Below are 20298 nucleotides of genomic sequence, written 5' to 3'. Positions count from 1 at the left end.
TTATTTCTTATGCAGGGGTAGTCAGTATAATGAAAGTATAAAAATTAGGGGAGGTTTGTGTATGTGTAAAAAATGAGGGATAGTTTATGTAATTTCACTAAAACTCAGGGGGTGTCAGTGTAATTTACTCATAAATAAATTATTATATATATATATATATGAGTTGTGTAGTAGTCATTAATATTAATGACACATAACACCATTCCTTTTGGAAGCACACATATTATTATATGTAGGTTTAATTAAATCCTAAATATGGTTATTTATTTGTTCTTTATGTGTAGGTTTTGACCTTCAATCTATGAATTGGACAAGAGATTTGGATAATTTTTTGGGCACACTATCATGTTTAGCTTTCAATGGAGATGATCTTAGTCAATATGCCATGGCTGAAGGCCTTGCTGAGGCACTCATGGTATATGAATATATATTCCTTTCTTTTCTTAATAATATCTTTTATTTAAGTTGCTATTAACTTATCTCTTAATTATTACTTTTTTTTAGTAAATTATCAAAATTTGATTAGTAAATTGTCATAATTGTGGAAAATTATGGGAAAATATGACCGATGCGATCATGATGTCGTCATAAAATTATAATATGTGATTACGAGAAGAGAATAAAGTATATCTTCATTTGTTTAGTTTTTAGAAATATTTTGCTAGAAAATGATTAAATATGACACATGTCATGATTTTTGTGACTGAAGAAAATAATTTATCTTCTTATATCATAAGATATTTTATTCTCTTACGAAAATAATTTAAAACATCGAGATCTTAACTTTGGTGTAAGCAGATGTATACAAAGCCCTTCAATGGAAGTTCTACAACACAAGATTACTATGATGGAGAAAAACATTGTATTCTTGTGGCTGCTGGTGATCCTGTTCCATTGAAAATGTCAGTGACTGTACCAACGATTCAAGATGGAAAATTTGTTGTTGGAAGGTTTCTACAGAATTTTGAGGCTGATTTTCTTGAAGTGACTCAAATGTTTAGCCAGGTAATATTTTGGAACTTTATTATTATCAGCAATATTTTGGAACTCAATTATTAATTATTGCATAATTGTAACTTTATATTTATATTGATTATGATCTTTTGTTACTAAAATGTAGCTTGCAGTCTCTATTTCCGTAATAACCCCCAATGAAAACGCCATTTTTGGGGAAATATTCAACTTGGTAAGTGTTTATTAGTTCCCAAACTTTCCACTAATAATTTTTTCCCTCTAACAAAGTGGCTTATATGACATTTTAATGTTAGAAATTCAAGTGCATGTATTCCACATTGGTATATAATGGGTTCATTAAACAATGTTAATGGGAAAGACAAAGTTATATATTATCTTAAGATTTTAAATCACCCGTTAATTTAATGGTGTAAGGTCCCGCTAAATTCTCAAGTATCGTACTAGGTCAAATGTCAAATATTCGATTTCTGAGTGTGACACTTGTTGGAAAAGCAACCACCCACCCAAAAAAAAATTAGTTCATTATCAATAGGATAAAGGATAAATTAGTTATTCAAAAAAATCTTACAATTTTAAATCAATACATATTAGGGACATGGAATAATATTGGATCATAAAACAATTAAATAAACAAGTTTCAACCTCAACCAATATAAAAAACTAGAACATATTGGCAAACGTATAGACCAAGTTTTAACCTCAAACATTTTTGTGAGTAAATTCAAATGATTAAAACCAAAATCAATAATCACATCCAAACTAGCTACATTTTGATCTTTATCTATTTTGATTTGCTCATAACTTTGTTTTTCTTCCTTTATAGGGTAACAATATTACTGAAATGGAACAAGCTCCTCTCTATAGTTACAAGATTGATGGAATTTTTGTCATGTTATCACATAACTTCAAGGAGGCACGTGAAGCCATTCATGAGAAAAGATTGGAGAATTCACCCACAATAAGAAATCTACAATCTAATGACATTTCACTTACAGAATTTTCCAATAATGATATTCAAGGTTATTTCTCTATGGACATAAAATGAGTCTTTAATTATTTTCTATTAATTTCTTCTTTTCAGGTAGATATTGAAGTTACTTCATTAATGACAACAATTCTTCTTATAAAATAGCCATCAGAAGATACATCTTCTACTTATGATTTATTTTTAGTCATATATTTATATCACATTTCTTAAGCTATATATACTTTTTTTTATAGGAAAAAGAAAACTTTTACTAGAAAAAAATAGGAGTTACAAAAAGAAAGAAGAAAAAAGTGATCAAACAATACAATTAATATTTAGACAAGCTCAGGAGTTAGCAATCCAGTCAGAATAGATAATTGAGTTTTTTTCTGCTGACCGTTGATCCAAAGCCAAGATTTCACCCTTGCTGATTTCATAATTTGATGAAGAGATGGCTTAACTGAGTTAAAGATAGAATCATTTCTAGCTAACCAAATTTCCCAAATTGTAGCTAACCATATGACACTACAAACTTTCCAATATTTATTATCTTTCACCATGCCCATGTGAGTAGTAAAGTGGTGGATTCGAGTAAGAGGAAAAACTACGATGATGTCCAACCATTTGTAGATAAGTTGTCAGACTGAGTAAGTAAGATTACACTTAGAGAAGAGGTGATGAGAGGATTTAGGATGATGGTTGCAAAAGGTACAAAAAGTTCATCCTTCACGATTTAAAGAAATCCCCATTCGGAGTAGTGCTTTTGTATTAGGAGTCTGTCCTAAAAAAGTCTCCAAGCAAAAGTTGTTACCTTCAAAGGAGCTTTGGATTCCTAAAGGAGGTGATTGTTGTTGAGAGTTTGATGGTGATTATGGTGAGTAAGAAGCTTGTAAGCAGATTTGACTGAGTACTCTTTTGATTTGTCATGCCTACATTCCCAAGAGTCAGATGTGTTGTCCTAAAGCACCGAATGATTAAGTTCTTACAAAAAAGTATTAGTTAACTCAAGTTCTCAAGTCAAAAGATGTCGCCTCCAAGTTAATGCCACTCCCATTTCCCCCACCCATCTATCGAAATTGGTGATATGGCCACCCCAAAATACACTAAGATTATAGAGCCTCCTAAACCTAGTGAAAAAAATTAACAAACCCAAATCAATTATCATGCCAAAAACTAGTAGTAGACCTATCACCTACACGATGAACAATAACCTCTCAAAACTAATGGTTGATGTCATAATCCTTAGAAGGGAAAAATCCTAGATCCCTAGCCCAAGCAGACTTTTTAACAGAAGGGGACCTTAATCCTACTCCCGAAGAATTAGAGAAACCTCGATCATACTTAGATCTCAACACTTTACTCCATAAACTATCACTCTTAGTAATCATTTGCCAATTCATTTCCCAAGAAGAGTAAAATTAAAAGAATGGATATCATTAAGTTTGCACATATGAAGTTATTATTAATCAATATATAAGTTGTTATTAGAGCCTTATATGAAATATAATCTTAGCTTTAGTTTTTTAATCTTTGGTCACTCAAGTAATATTTGTGATTATAGGCTTTGGCTTGATTCCAGAAGCAGCAAATAAGATGCATGTTTCTTTATCTCCCTCAAGTTCATTTTCCCCAGTGAATGTATATGAAGATATAATGGCTGAATTGGATGCTATTAATGACAATGTTCTACTAAGTGATAAACCTAATACTTCAGAATTTGTTGAGGACCCTTTGAATAACCTATTTATGCTAGATGAGCCTCTCTTTGATGATGTTCAATGTTCTCTTGGACAAGAGCAAACAACCTCTACTATGAATATGGTTTCAATGGATGCCCTTAAAGCAGTTGAAGCTGAATTTGGAAAAACATTGGAGGATTGTAACAGTGAACAAAATGCATCAAGAAACCAAAATTGCTTAATTGATTTGACCAAAAATAATGATGAGGAAGTGCAAATAATGGCACCAGTGGTAGTTCCCAAAGTACCCTCTACCACCAGCATAAGAAGAGGGTCTTCAAAAGGACCAAGACACAATGCAGTGATATTGGACTTCAGCTCAGGCACAAGTTCAAGTTCAACTTTATTACCTAATGAAAACTCTTTTAGCTTGTGGTCTACAACACAAAAACCAGGTATAAGTAATTGAAGTATGATAATTCACTATGTATCGCCGATACTATAAAATGGTTGTCGTGCTGATATCAGATATCTGATATGTATCATATTTAATAATCGGAAACTCTTACATACTTCTTGTTAATATATCTCTTAACTATTTTACGAATTTGTTGTATTATCAATTCATATCATTCTATATCCAAGTTCTTATTCATAAGTATGTTTCTAGGTAATGTAATCACACCAGAAACTAAATACCAACCTCAGAATGGGTTTGGTAATGCTTTAATCCCTTATTCAACTACAAACTCAACCACTCAAGGGTTTCAACTATTCATGTCACCAACCCTCAATGTGTATCATGGTGTTAGTAATACCCAAGTTGGTGGATTATCAAGGGCACCCTTTTCATCACAGTACCCTTTACCAAGACTCAATGTGCATGGAATTGGGAGAAGCACTACTTGGGTTCCTCCTATGCCAAGAATTATTCCTCAAGTAACACAATGGGATTCACTTTTGCCTCCTCCATCATATGTTATGGATTTTTGTGACTATGTGCATGCATGGGAGGTAAGTTACTATGTTTAATGTATATTTCATAACTTACCTATATAATGATATGATATAAGTGCAAAAAGTGGAAAGTATCCATGTCCTATATATGCACAATTTATGTATGGCTATATATTAAATATTCATAACAGCAAATACAAAACTTTCCAGTCATATGAATGAAGATAAATAAATGTCCAATTTTGATCTGGTACATATATTAATTTGTTTATGTTTTCATACTTATTCACATTATCAGTATTCAGTAGTTCAGTTATATTATTATGTATCACATTTAAATATTTGATTTGGTGAAATATCTTTTGGTGATAATAAATATATATTATTTTTTATTTTAACTGGTAATATCCGTTTATAAAGAGATGCTTACAAATAATTTGTTAATTATGAATATTTTCTTCTATGCATCCAGGGATACTTATGTGGAAAAGTTCTGGCAGGAAACATGTTCCTTAATCATGCAAAGGTATGATATATGAGCAATTTGTAGAATGTTAATATGTTCAGCTTGAAATCTAGCTTTTTGAGAAATCTGCATAATCTTATAATTATAGAAATTGACTGCAAAATAGCTTAACTTTTTACTTCTTTCTCTCTATTGTACAGGGTTTCAGGAGAATTACATCACCCTCAATGTAAATGGATCCTCTTATGAGCTTTCTAAGAAAATCTTGTGCAACTCTTGGGGTTACTTTTTTCAAATAAATACACATTTTTGTTATTATTTGATTATACTCTTATACTCAATAATTGTATATAACAATGTTGCATGCATACACATCACATCACAGAGTTCTTATCATTTGAATTTAACTTGTCTAGTCTTATTTTTACTACACATACAATTAATTCTTTCAGTATACCTCAAATGTAGGTGATATGAATATGTATAATCATATAATGTCAAACATTATCCTAAAGTTAATATAACATATTTAATACACAAGAAGGTATAATATATCTAAACTTGAGTTATGATTATCTATATTTACTCCTCTTTTCAGGTTTACTAATCAATGGTTGGGTAGATTGGATATAACAAACTACATACCACAGAGAGCTATCAACCATACACAGAGGTAGCTTCAATGGCACAATATAATCCTCCCATTATAATTGATATTTGTTTCATTAATTAATTTCTTTATATAGTTGAAAAATGTTATTTTCAAAATAATTCAGTCCTAGACATATTAAGTGACTTTATATAACTTTCTGGATTAAACTCTAGTGAAGTAATGTGTACCAATTATAACCAAGTTATTGAAGCATAGTTTTGTTCTAATAACATATTATGCAGCATGTTCCATTACAATGTTGATTATGCTCTCTTCCAAATAATAGAGTACACAAATCGTGACTTATACAACTACCTGGTGAGAACTAATATGGTGAGTCATGTATATATATATATATATATATATATATATATATATATATGTATATAAATTGTTGGTTCTTTTATGTTTGACTATGTAAGAATATTTCTGAGATAAGATTTGTGTGCAGTGTGCAAAAATTGTTCTTCCTTCTCAGACTTTGATCTTATCTCCAACTGAAAGTGAATTCTGGTATATTGGAATAATTTTCCCTAGGGTGAGTAATATATCAAATATTATTTCACATTATGAAATTTGTAGTGTCTTAATTAACCAACCTTGCATATTGATTAATGAATACATTACAGGGTACTATATTTGTTGAACAAATGGAGATGCAAACCAGTAATAAGAGATTATGGGCAAGAGGGTAATGCAAAAGGAAGTAGAAGATTGCTATGGAGTCTTTAACATTAAGAAACAATAAATAAGTGAAGATTATAGTAGCAATTTGTACATATTTTGGAATAGTTGGCTTTATCTTATGACTATATTTGGCTAAATAAGATGGAGGACTTTGAGTGAGTGCCTAGGTTCAAATCCCTATAGTTGCACTCCCCCTCCTTATATAAAATATGGTATGTATCAGATACCGATACTTTCTGATATTTCATCGATATGTACTCTCAACGTATTAGAATTATTATTTTTCAAAAATAAATAATTATAAATTCTATATTTTTCGAATACTCTTCTACTCTTAAAATGTTTTCTCTATACCTTATAGACACTCAAACTACCATACAATGGGATTTTAAGATAGAGAAAATCATAAAAGAATCAATTAATTACAAGAGAGAAACATAGTAACAAAAGAGAAAAGACAAAACATTTGTATTTTATAGAGAATGAATAGGAAATGCATATACATAATGTTGAACATCTACTAAACGAGATTGATATTATTCCTACTTGTTAGTACTAAGCAATGATTTTGTATGACGGACTTCATTTTGTATTCAGTGATATGTTGTTTATTTGAAAATCCATAACAATAATTATATGTTTAGTATGTTTTATGTGCAAATTATATATATATATGTATATATATATATATATCTCAAATGTATTGTATTCGACATTTTTAAGAATCTGCATATCAATATTTCATATACGTATTGTATCTGATACTAATATTAGTATATTGGATACATATTGTATCTGATACTCATATCAGTATTAATACCTCATAGTTGTGTAATAGAAGAAAATGTGGCTACAACTTTAATCACATTGTAAACACCATCAAAAGAAATAATTGTGATATGTATGAATTAATATTGACAATTTCTATACTTGAAAACACTAATGGTGATATGTATGAATTAATAATATTGCCTATATTACCTATTTGTATAATCATATTCTTCTTAACGCGATATTTATTGAGAGAGACAGTCATATACTATGAAAAAAGATTAATGTTTTACTTATAAGGTGAGTAGATACCCCTGATAGTACCAAAAAATAATCACCTTTATTTTTATTTAATCATTAAATATTTTTATCAATTTTTATTGCATAAATTTGGAATATTAGGCACATGACAATGAAGTAGTAAAAAATGGAAATGCAAATAATTGACATGGTTATTGAATTACACTAAAATTAAATTGTAAAAATAATGAGTAATGTAAGAATAAGTTTTATAGAATCCATTAAATTAGTAAATATTTATGGTGATATTATTTATTTTGAAATAAGTATTATAAAATATATTTTAGTTATGGTTTTGTTTTTGTTTTTTATGTAGTAGTTTTTATTATTTAAATATAAAATTAAGCTATACATTATATTCAAATTTATCGGATGTGTTTAAATCAAATCCATGCAAATATTTTGATGTAAAAATCATATGAAATTTAAATCAAGTTAAAGCATTTCTCCTAATAAGCCTTGAATAATTTTAATCCACTTCCATCGAATATAATCTCCATATGAACCCAAAAAAAATCATCCAATCATATCATTAAAAGTCTAAAAATTATTTAGGTCAAACTACCATATAAGGATTATTTAAGTTAGGTACATTCAACCTAAATTATCTTTCGACTTTTAACGATAATATCATGTAATTTTAAATTTACACTTTTACTAGCCCAACCCGAATCATGCTAACCCGAATCGAGCCAGGTAATCCAAATTACCAACTAACTCCTCAAGATTTTGAAAAAGCCCATAACAATTGCGGGCCGGGCCTCGTGCAAGTCACATATCTATCATGGGATAGCATTGTTGTTCATTTGTTAGGGTTTTCGATTTGTTCTACGATTCAACAATGGCGTCTCAGAAATTCTTCAACGAGCTTAGGAGTTTGAAGGTGAAGGAAGTTCCACAACACGTGAAGCCATATCTATCATTCGGTTTCATTAAGAAATCCGTTGAGAAAGGGTTAGAGAATTATCGTGTCAAGTACATCGAAACCAATTCCGCTGATCCTGTTTACCATATCTGTTTTGGAGGATTGATTTTCTCTTACCTTGTTGCTCTACCGGAAGAGCGCCGCCACCTCGCTCATCAGCAGCAGCACGGCGGTGGTCACTGATCCGTTGATTTCGTTTCTCCCGAGGTATGATTTCTTCCGATCTTGTTTTGCAAAGTTAGGTTTGTTTGTTTTTTTAATTGATTGTTGAATAAAAGTTTGATCGATCTGAAATTGGAGAATAAATAACCTTAATTTAGTCTCTCAAAAGTGAAATCTTCGTTTTTAAACCTAATAAATATCAAGAATTCTGATCAAATTAGTTCCATGTTAATACATGAGAAATGAATGAAATTTTCAAATTGATTTTGGTTAAAGTAGTGCTTTTTTACACAAGTTCTCTAATTCTGTATAGTACTATTTGGCTGACATGTTATTCTTAAGTGATATGTTAGAATTTTTTTGTTTCTGAAGATATAAATCGGTTACTAAGATTTGAATAAGGTTTTATGTGTTTTATGGTTTTGATGTGGATAGATTTGTTTCTGCCTAATATTTTAGATCAAAATGTGTTGTTTGATAAAGTGGTTTCAAATTTGGTTTGGGGAGATCATTGATTATGTGTTGTGTTTGATTCTGAATATAACATTTAAAAATTGGAGAGTAAGCTTTCCCTGAGTTTATTCTGATATATTTTGAGATCAAACAGTTTATGTATCTTTGTGGAAATAATCAAATGGTTTCAATTTCAATGCACTGTCAATGTAAAATTTTGTTACAGTGCCCACATCTTTACAAATATTTGACTCACAATAACTACATCAAAAGTCACACATGGTTGTTAGTCTTGTTCCTCTTTAGTCTAGCTCACAGCTTTTCCCTTGACTTGCCTCTATGTGCCTGATTTCTGAATGAAATATTACCATGATTGTGTTGATGTTAAATGTTATTCGATATTAGTTGTATTTGTACTCAACTCTCTTTATGTGCTTAATGCTTTTTATCTCATCAGTTTCATTCTCTTGATTCAAAACATTCTTGGTTATTCTTTCAAAATACATTTTACTTGAGCAATTCTAGTACAATGATAAAATATTACCTCGATTGTGTTGCTGTTAAATGTTATTAGACATCACTTGTACTCAACTCTCTGTATATGCTTAATGTTTTTTATCTCATTGGTTTCATTCTTTTCTTTCATGTTTGGTTTATATATGTTAATTTCTTTTAAATATTTGCTTTCAGGACCCTGGTTGTTGAATCGGAGATGGTCGGCTTGCTTTTATATTTTTGTTTTATAATCTGAAAAACCAAGGCAGGAAGATACTGTCACCTGTATTTCAGAATTCAGATGAAAAAATAAGTTCTATTTGATACAATACTCATTTTTCTTGCATTTCAATGTTAATTGATTGTGTGAGATAACTATTTGTTTGGTACTAGTGCTTGAATTTAATGACATAACTTGCTGCTGCTTACATGGTTGGATGTGTTTCATATCTCAATTAATCATAACAAGACAATTCCAGCTCCGCCATTACCGATGTGGAGACCTCCAAATCTGTATGGTTGTGGCTGGAATTGTGGTTGTGATGACAATTTAAATCCATTAGAGTATTGTAGGGATGATGATCAGTAACATTATTCTTAATTTTCCCATGTATAAAATTGTTCCAACCTGCCTAGTATAATCATTCATTCACTCACTCACCATCCATGCTTTATTTTGTTTCCTTTTATTACACACTAGTAATGTCAAGTTGCAGAGATTGAGATAAAAACAAAGTAATATGTTTAGTTTGGAGGATACAAAGTGATATGCTTGTGGGGTTCTCAGTTTTAGATGGGTTCAGAGGATTGTTGGGGGAACCAAGAGTGATGGCAATTCCATTGGTATCTATGTGCCCTTATTTTTTGGGACATTTTAAGAAAATAAAAAAATTGAACAAAAGATCACATAGTACTATATAATTGATTACATTTTACTATATAAGTTATATCATGTTGACAGATACATTATTCTCCTAAGAAAAAGGCTTCCTCAAACTAGTTTCATGCTTTTCATTGATGGGCATATTTAGTGATAGCAACATATCTTGGTCAGCCATTATATATATTGATAGTTGTTCAATTAAAATTCATTTTCAATATTAATATAGGGAAAAAATGTATGTAACATTCGTAAACTTGATATATTTTGCAAGTAAATATTATTAACTATTTTTTCTTCCTAATTATCTTTTAAATTTCATTTATTTATAAAATTGGTTGCATACAGATAATATTAAATTATAATAGGCCACCAAGAAATGGCTATTATGGGAAATAAGTTCATAACTACAATAGTGCATGTTAATCAGAGTCTATGGCCAAAAAAAATCATCGTCAAAGGTAAAATTGATGAAGAAGAAGATAGGTAAGTTTTAGAATTGAAAGGGGAGTACAGAGTAATATCGATATATAAAAAACTTAAATTAAATAATGACATGTCAATCAAAATTTAGAAACAACATAAGTGAAATTTTTTTATTGTTGCTAATTTAAAATTATACATATGCACATATTAATTTCACCAATAGATACATTTGAGGAGTAATTAGGAAGAAAAGATAATTCATAATATATCTTCTATATACTATATATAAAGCCAAAACATGATGTAACCACCACTATGACATAATTTATATATTCCTATTTTGCCCTTCAAAAATTTAATTTTAAAAAATCATATAATCCTATATAACCACCTCAAATATATTAACTATAAGTTGCATATCTATGCGCTACTTAATAAAGGAAAAACCTAACCTAACTTTCATGAAGTTATTTTGGGTTTTCCTATTTCATATTTTATAACTTCTAATTTTATTGTATAAGTTATACTTTCATCTTTATATATACTTATACTACTAAACATTTATTTCATATTTTATAACTTCTAATTTCATCTTTATAATTTCTAATTTCATTTTTATAACTTCTAATTTCATATATTAATAAACATTTATTTCTTATTTCATAACTTTCTAATTTTATTTTATAACTTCTAATTTCATCTTTATATATACTTATACTACTAAACATTTATTTCATATTTTATAACTTCTAATTTTATCTTTACTAGCGTGTTGGCACTACCGTGCCTGTAAACCCGCTTTCCTATTGTTTTAATGTGTATTCTACATATTAAGTTGTATTATATATTGTAATTTGCAGTTGAATATATATTCGTTTGAGCTAATTGTTCAATCTTAAAGAAATGATGCATATACAATTGTGTTCATCAAGAATAGAGTCTTGATATCTTCACTTAATTTTATTTTCTACCGTGTTGATAGGTACTACTGTGTCTGTCAACCCACTTTCATATTGTTTGTAACGTGTAGTCTGTATGTTTTAAATGTCAAATATTCACATACTCTTTACTCATTGACATACACTCTGACCAATGCAATATATTTCATGCATTCCTATTTTTTAATTTAAATGGATATACATTGTTACCAATGCAATAGATTTACTCAATAGATTTTAATTAATTAGATAAAAAAATCACTTTTATATGTAGAATACACAATAATACAAACGATAGAAAATTGGGTTGACTGACCCGGTAGTGTCTGCTAACACGCTGGAAAATAAAATTAAGTGAATATATTAAGACTCTATTCTTGATGAACACAATTGTATATGTATCATTTCTTTAAGATTGAACAATTACCTCAAACGAATATATATTCAACTGCAAATTACAATATATAATATAACTTGATAGGTAGAATACACATTACAAATAATAGAAAAGCGGGTTGACAGGCACGGTAGTGCCTGTCGACACGCTAGTACTTATAAAAGTAATAGTTTAACTCTAACTAAAATTATTTATGCAAAATCCAATAATATTTAAACCAAACTTGCAATGCATGTATATACTACATTCATTCCTATCTATCGGTTCATGTTTAGAAAAATCTTTTCCTAATTATCCACTCTATCTATGAGTTAAGAATAAATTAAATTTTTTTTATATTTACCTTTATTTAATATTTCTTAATTCATGTAAATAACGAAAAAAAGTTAAGAAAAGAAAAAACACTACAATAAACATCATATAAATTAAGATAATTATTATGTTTCATACACTACCAAAAGAAAATTTAAGGAAATAAAAGTTGAGATGAGAAAATGAGTAGAAAATAAGATAATTTTTTAATTATTTGGTATGATAGAAAATGTAAAGAAAATTGAGAAAAAATATAATTATAATTAATAATTAAAATGATATAGATAGAAAAACATGGATCCTACAATATTATTATATTAATTTGCTTTTTTCACTTGAGTAACAAAGTAGTAATTTGATATAATAAATAAATAAATTATTTTAATAAAGTTGTAATTTAATTTATGGTACATTTAGTTCAAGAGTTAAAAGTGAGTAGAATGCATGTTAAAGAAATGAAAGATAATAAAAAAAAGTGATTTTTTTAATTATATCATCTCAAAGAAAGAAATATATATTAGTAAATTAAAAGTTGTTCAAAAACAAAAAAAAACAAATCTGATCAATATTATGTTAAGAATAAATATCACTTTTTTATTTATATTCTCTCCATAAACAAGTAGAAAAGTTGTTAGTAGGTGTGATTTTCATTGCAACGAAAAAGATGAAAAATAAGATTTTCTTCTACTTTACTCTTTTCAATAAAACCAAATATAGGCTTACTATTTCTTTAAACTTATGCATAGATAAATAGGAAGTGATGTAAGAGCATGTACAAAAGAGTTAAAAATGAGGGAAATGAAAGTTATAGAAATGAAAGATAATAAAAATAAAGTGATTTTTTAATTATATCTTCTTAAAGAAATAAATATTTTCAGCATGACTAAAATGTCAAATATTTAATTCTTGTGAGTGATACTTGTTGAAAGGGACAATCAGGTATCCTAAAAATAATTAATTTTTAACCTAAAAATGATGAAGTAATATTCTTGATAGTACCAAAAAATCTTAAAGAAATAAAAAATATATATTAATGAATTGATATATTAATGAAACAAGAAGTTTTTCTTCTACTTTACTCTTTTCAATAAGACCAAAATATAAGTTTAATATACCAACAATGTGTTGATCTAGTGATATAAGGCTTCATTAGATTACTAGAATGATCAAAAGTTGAAGAGTTTGATTGTTAAGAATTACACTTACACAGAGGTGGATCGACACACACCAAAAAAAATTAATTACTTATCGAAGGTTGAGTGAGTGAAAAGAGAAGGATATATGCACGGGTAGTGCAAGAATGTTATTATTACATCATATGTGATTCATTTATTTTAAATCATAATTAACTCTCAAATAAAAGTAACACAAATGAAAAAGAATGGTAGATAATGTCCTTAACCGATTTTCTATTCACATAGGAAGTGATGTAAGAGTGTGTACAAAAAAGTACTATTTTCTGGGACTGTCATAATAAGTTACACATCAAAACAAAGAGAGAGAGAGTTAATAAGGAAGAGGAACCATAATGGTCATGCTTTGAGAACTACAACACCACCGTCTCCGGTAACTGACCCATTCAACATTGGGATTATCACATCCATTTTTCAATTTCATTTCAATCATTCTTTCATAATTCAAAACACTCACTTTTTAATTCAAGAATCTTCATTCTTTCACTGTCAGATAATAGTAGTACCTTCATACTTCAGACTCGTACAACAAAGTTCAGATCTTTCACCTTATTTTATCTTCCATTATAGGTTATTTCTCTTATTAGGCCTTAAATTTATGTGGGTTTCTCTTGTTTTTGCTTGGAACTTAGTGAGGCTTAGTAAAGTCAAGGTCTTGGTATTAATAACCATTTGGGGTATTTGAAATTTGTTATGTTGCTTTTGAATCATATGTGTTTGTTTCTGTGATTGAATTATGGTTTTCAAAAGGATTAGTGAAATGGATGATTGCATATTATTTGGTTTTCTATTTAGTCTTTGAATTGATCATGGTACTATTGGACACACCATGGTATTATATACTTTTTTCTTCTTCACTGAATTAGTAAAGTGATTATTGATTCAATGTTCTTCATGGTCTTTCTTTTGAGTGTTGACCATGTAATGGTTAATTTGGTTGCTAATTCATTTTTTGCTGTGAGTTTTGGTGAACTGTTTGTGTTTGAAATGTTATGCTTTGATTTCGATTAGTTTTAGTTCTCTATTGTTATTCAATTGGTGAGTTTTTCTTGATTTCATGGGGAATGAGTCGTCGGCGATCACTGCCCTTGGGCTAATTTCTTTTCCCTTTTCATCCATATCCTTTATGAAACCTAGCCTTTCTTATCTATGTATGATTATAAGTCTGAATTGATTCATTCACTAGCGACAGCATTCGTGGAAAATATGTAAACTCGGCGTTAACAAAACAAAAGCAGTTGTGGAGTATTGACATTTCTTTCCAAATATGTTTAGTGCATTCTGAGCACATATGATGATATTATCGGTTGCAAATTCTTCCATTTCTTTCTTTATACAAAATATCTGTGTTTGTGCCGGAAGTTTTTATTTAGATTAGCATGCTAATTGTACTTTTTGTGTCATTATTTATCCATCTTATGCATGAATTTTTCAGGGATACACAGATAAATTAATACGAGGGATACTGAGAAGAAGTTAAATATGAGAGGACCTAGGAAATGCAGTCATTCAAAGGAAAGGACTGAGTCAAAGTTAGACTCATCGTCGAGATTTGATGCAAACAACACAAAAGGTCGAGCGAAGAAGAATAGGTTGAAATCAAAATTGGATAAACACAGAGTCGGCACAAACACATCAAGGATGGAAGTTAACAATTCTTCCATAGAGGGGCCAATCAAGGACTATTCAAATAAGAATTTGATTATTGGACAAAATCTGTGTAAAACTGATGGAAAATCTTCACAGATGCAGTCTTCAATGATGCTACATGGCAAGAAAGCTCCTCTTTGTTCTAGAAACAAGGGAGAAGATATTGATCGGGAGGCAAAGATCCATAAAATGAAGAGAAGGAGAAAGACGAAAAGGCGAAGGGATAATGTGGATCTTGATGATGCTTCACGCCTGCAGAGGAGAACAAGGAACCTCTTAATCAGAATGAAGCAAGAGCAGAACCTAATTGATGCTTACTCTGGAGAAGGTTGGAAAGGCCAGAGGTATGGGATTTCTTCTTCTCTAGCTTATTTGTATATTCAATTATTCAAATGTTCGGTTAATATTGAAATTAAACCTTTTAATCGATAAAATGAGATGTTGCCTTCTTCAAATGCTTACATGTTCCATTGGAAAAAAAGCTTGCAGCAATGCAGTGTGATCTTATTTGAAAACTATTATTTAGTTTTTTAAGCCGAAAAATGTCCCTTGATAAATAGCTTTGTAGCTGATCATTCTTCTTTGTTTTTACAAAAACGTCCGCACAGTCGAGAAAAGATTAGGCCAGAAAAGGAGTTACAAAGAGCAACGAAGCAGATTTTAAAATGTAAACTTAGTATTCGGGATGCCATTCGCCAGCTAGATTCTCTTAGTTCAGTGGGTAGCATTGAAGGTTCTGTCATTGCTCCAGATGGATCTGTTTATCATGAACATGTAAGAAAGCATAGATACTCTGAATACTTCACTATATTATGTTATCATTTTGTATTCTTCCCAGTTCACGACTAGTTATAATGCATCACACCTTATTTGATTTCGCTAATGCAGAGCAATCAGTTGCACACCGTTCTCGTGTTAAGTCAACTCAAAGGGAGATGGGATAGCTCACCTTTTATAAACCTGTATATTCATTTATTTTTTCTGTTTTTTTCTTCATTTAGATATTCTGTGCAAATTGCAAGTTGCGTGAAGCATTCCCGGAAAATGATATCATACTCTGTGATGGCTCATGCAATCGTGCTTTTCATCAAAGATGCCTCGATCCTCCCTTGGACACTGAAAATAGTGAGCTCCTTTCTATGCTTGTCGTTGTAAACTTGTTCCGTAACCTTCAGTATGCTGACTTTTCATTAAGAAAACATTTTTTGTCATTATACTTCGCAGTCCCCCCGGAAGACCAGGGCTGGTTTTGCAAGTTTTGTGAATGTAAAATAGAAATACTTGAAGCAACGAATGCACATCTTGGGACTCAATTCTCCTTGGACATTACTTGGCAGGTTTTTTTACGTCAATAATATCTCAAACTATCCATTTTTTTCGTATTTTCGATCTCCTCTTGATATTTTTATTAATTCCTTTCTCCCATAAATTAAGGATGTATTCAAGGAAGAGGCTACTTTACCGGATGGTGATAATGCAATACTAAATCAAGAAGAAGAACTGCCATCAGATGATCCCGATGACGATGATTATAATCCAGAGAGGAGGGAAGACAGCCTCAGCACCAACGTAAAAGGAACTGATGATAATGCATCTTTTGATTCAAGCAGTTTCGCCAGTGCGTGGTCTTTGAATAGTGAATGTTCTCTAGTAGATGAAGACATTTTCCGTGAATACTGTTCTGTGAATAGCTGCATAGATTCTGATGATTCTGGGAAAATAGTATGCGGTCATAGGAAGCGTAAAGCAGTTGACTACAAGAAACTTCATGATGTGAGTATATCAAAGTTCTCCATTCATCATAAGCTTATATTGAAATTCTTAAAAGTATGTTTGAAGACTTTAGCAGTAGTATGGAATTCGCAAGTTACTTCCTTGAGTTGATAGCTCAATATTAAACAGTCCCGGTTTTTGGTTTATGAATCGGGTTGGAAATATTTGTTTACATTTTTTATTTAAAAAAGTAATTCCGAGATAGATGTATGACTTGAACTTGGTTGTCATGCAGATGGAAAATTTGTTTTTGTTTTTGTGCTTGGAAATACCAATATCTGTAGGATAATTCAGATGTCAAAAATGAAGTTTCAGTTTAGTTCATATCTTTTTAGGAAATGTTTGGGAAGGATGCTCCTCTATTTGAACAAGTCAGCGAAGACGAAGATTGGGGTCCTGGCAAGAGAAAGCGAAGAGAAAAGGAATCCGATGCTGCTAATACACTTATGACACTACATGAAATTGAAAATAAATATTCTAACAATGATTCAATAAGAGAGGGTTCTTCTGACCGACACAACAAAAGACCTTGTTTCAGGATTCCACATGATGCAGTTGAGGTATTACTTATAGCAGTTCTTCTCATTTTTTTATCCTCACTTCTTGACATTTCGGTTGAGAACAATTATGTAAGGGTTCTATGTGCACTGATTTGTGTCTGTTTAATTTTTCAAATGAAATATGGCAGAAGCTTCGTCAAGTCTTTGCACAGAATGAACTTCCTTCAAGATCCATGAGGGAAGCTCTTTCGAAAGAGTTGGGACTTGACTTTGCGAAGGTAAGCCTTACAGTCTCTAGTTGTACCTTGTTTCTATCTTGACCCGAACTTATCCTGCAAAGCGGCATTACCTTTTGGGAATTTTATATCATCTAGCTCTTCGTCGTTATTTGCATAGCCTTTGGTCTTTATTTATGTCTAGAAGATCTTGATCTGTTCAAAGTTTCTGTTACTAACATGTTAACAAATGCAGGTTAACAAATGGTTCAAAAATGCACGTTATACAGCACTTAAAACCAGAAAGGTAAGCTTTATGCTTTCTTCTTTTTCAATTTTTCCGAGTATTATTGTTTGTTTTCTTCTGGTCCTTTTTGCTTGGTTAATATTTTTTAAGAATATCTTCCATATGTATTAATTATCAGTTTATCACCCTATCTAGATATCCTTTAGCTATGTACTAAACCACAATGTAGTGTTCAGATTTCACTTTCTGTGTATTTATAATTGGCATTGAACAAATGAATTTGATGAAGCTATGATTTGAAGAGTTACCAGACAGTAAGAAGAAAGAGGAATTGGTTTTGATATATTTACAAATATGCTTGTGACTTATAGATTGATATTAACTACAAAGTTAATAAGCACCTAATAGGTTTTAGTAACAATTTATGCTTTTGCATGTAACTTTGAGAAAACAACGAAGAGGGTAAGCTTGGTGCAACAGTAAGGTCACATGTCCAAACCTGGAAACTACCTCCTCGTTTATACGGGTAAGGCAGCGTACATCTACCCTTCCCAGACCCCATTAAGTGGGAGCCTCGTGTAGTAGGTCACCTTTTTTGTTTGTTGAGAAAACGAAGAAAGTAACCTAAAGAAAAGGGTTTACCGAACAATGGATCGGAGCCGCTTGCAAAACCATGATTTGATTTATATTGTTCTTATGTAACATGTTTACCATATGACCTTTAATATGTTGCATACTTGCATGTAATTAATATAGATTTTAGAGAAAAAGGTTTTTTTCGATACCGCCAGTGACTGCCAATTGTTGGCGTTATTACTGTTTGTCACTGACTGGCCGTACAAGCCAGTTGAGCGGCCATGCAAGATGTCCTGAAGAAAGTAACCTAAAGGAATGACGGTTTCCCCCACAAAAACAAAAGAATAAGCTTCACAAACTTTTCATGTCATGCTTCATTGCTTTAAAAAAAATGCATATTTGTGCTAGTTCTAAATCCTATACTTGGCATCATTTCATGTCAGACATTCAGAAATTGTTTTGTTCTTAAAATTTCCAATGAACTGTTTTATTCTTCAGTGTCAATCTGAAGGAGAACAACTTAAGAGTTTCACTTCTAAGGCCTCAAAGGATTTTAAATCACAAAATGTAGAGAAAGACGAGCTTCTGAGATCAAAGGCCTCCAAAATTTCCGCAGTCCATTGCCAGAAGAATGGTAAAAATGTCGCAGGCAGGGAAAAAATAAAGTCGTGTCGCATTCCTTTACAGGAAAGGCGACAAGAAAAGAGCAACAAGATATTGTCGAAAAACGAAAATGGCGACAAGGTACTTTTCATGTTCCATATGCACTGCTGTATAAAACTTGCAACAACTTAAACTAACAAATCACTATTAACAATTTTGTTCCACTTTAACTTTTTCGCATCTGAAAGGGCCTGAGTTCGCAATTTTTCATTTTATTTTCAGGACAATGAGTTTAGTGATGATGTTTGCTTGAAGAAACTGTTGAAAGAAAAGAAAAGGAGGGTAAATTCTATATATGAAGGAGATTTTCATGCAGCAGAGTTGGAATTTGAAAGACTTAGCAAAGTGAAGTATAAACTAGATAGTATAAAACAAAGACTAAGTGAAGTTCAAAATTGCAGAGTAAAGGGTTCAGATGAATCATGTTCAAATGAATCTTCTGTTACATATGTACCTATAGCTGAGTTAAGGGAAAAGGTTTAATAGTAAATATATGTTTTTACATTTATTTTTTCTGTACTGGCCTTACATTGTACAATGAAATGATGCAACTTTTAGTTAATAATATTACTATTTGCTTCCTTAAAGAAGCTCAAATAGTCATAAGAACTGATTTTTTTTTGCATGGTTATCCATATCAGATACTTGATAAATGTAAAGTAATCAAATTGTGAGTGACACATAATCAATCAAATTATCTGGTAATAAAGGTAGACTAAGTTTTGAAAAGCTTTTACACATGTACTTATTATGGGTTTAGTCCAGTCTCATATTTCTCGCAATTTGTACACTTATTGAGAGGGGCAGCCACGAATCCTGAAAGGATTAGTTCTTTATCTAAAAAAGTTGAAGAGATATTTTGGTAGTACCAAAAAGAGCCACAACAAGAAGAAAAAAGCGGCATAGTATATTAGGCTCTTACTTAATGGGGGTCGAGGGATGGTAGATTGACGCAACTTTACCTTTACAAGTGGAAAAACTGTTTTCAGGATCTAAAACCTATGACCTCATAGTCGTTAAGCAAACGTCCTCAGAATTG

The 20298-nt window shown here is 30.7% G+C and overlaps 2 protein-coding genes across 3 annotated transcripts; both read left to right on the top strand.

Moving 5' to 3' along the window:
* LOC109326515 (mediator of RNA polymerase II transcription subunit 25-like) lies at positions 288–6607 on the top strand. The gene is made up of 12 exons (XM_019559212.1): positions 288–415; positions 799–1005; positions 1121–1186; positions 1799–1994; positions 3504–4076; positions 4292–4635; positions 5051–5104; positions 5245–5273; positions 5643–5717; positions 5939–6029; positions 6148–6234; positions 6326–6607. The coding sequence occupies exons 1-12, from the start codon at positions 302–304 to the stop codon at positions 6389–6391; spliced, it is 1902 nt and encodes a 633-aa protein (XP_019414757.1). The 5' UTR covers positions 288–301; the 3' UTR covers positions 6392–6607.
* Positions 13911–19878, top strand: LOC109327163 (pathogenesis-related homeodomain protein-like). Of its 2 annotated transcripts, none has more exons than XM_019560227.1 (11): positions 13911–14008; positions 15071–15629; positions 15894–16059; positions 16287–16410; positions 16510–16622; positions 16720–17058; positions 17394–17618; positions 17747–17836; positions 18030–18080; positions 19095–19340; positions 19482–19878. In XM_019560227.1, exons 2-11 carry the CDS (start codon positions 15118–15120, stop codon positions 19740–19742), a joined length of 2127 nt encoding a protein of 708 aa, XP_019415772.1. In that variant the 5' UTR covers positions 13911–14008; positions 15071–15117; the 3' UTR covers positions 19743–19878. The 2 variants fall into 2 exon arrangements, with proteins under 2 accessions (XP_019415772.1, XP_019415771.1); XM_019560226.1 differs by having other exon boundaries at positions 13912–14205.

This window comes from Lupinus angustifolius, chromosome LG14 (genome assembly GCF_001865875.1).
Source record: "Lupinus angustifolius cultivar Tanjil chromosome LG14, LupAngTanjil_v1.0, whole genome shotgun sequence".
Lineage (NCBI taxonomy): Eukaryota > Viridiplantae > Streptophyta > Magnoliopsida > Fabales > Fabaceae > Lupinus > Lupinus angustifolius.
The sequence above is the reverse complement of the archived record's forward strand: the minus strand, read 5'-3'. Positions and strand labels throughout refer to the sequence as shown.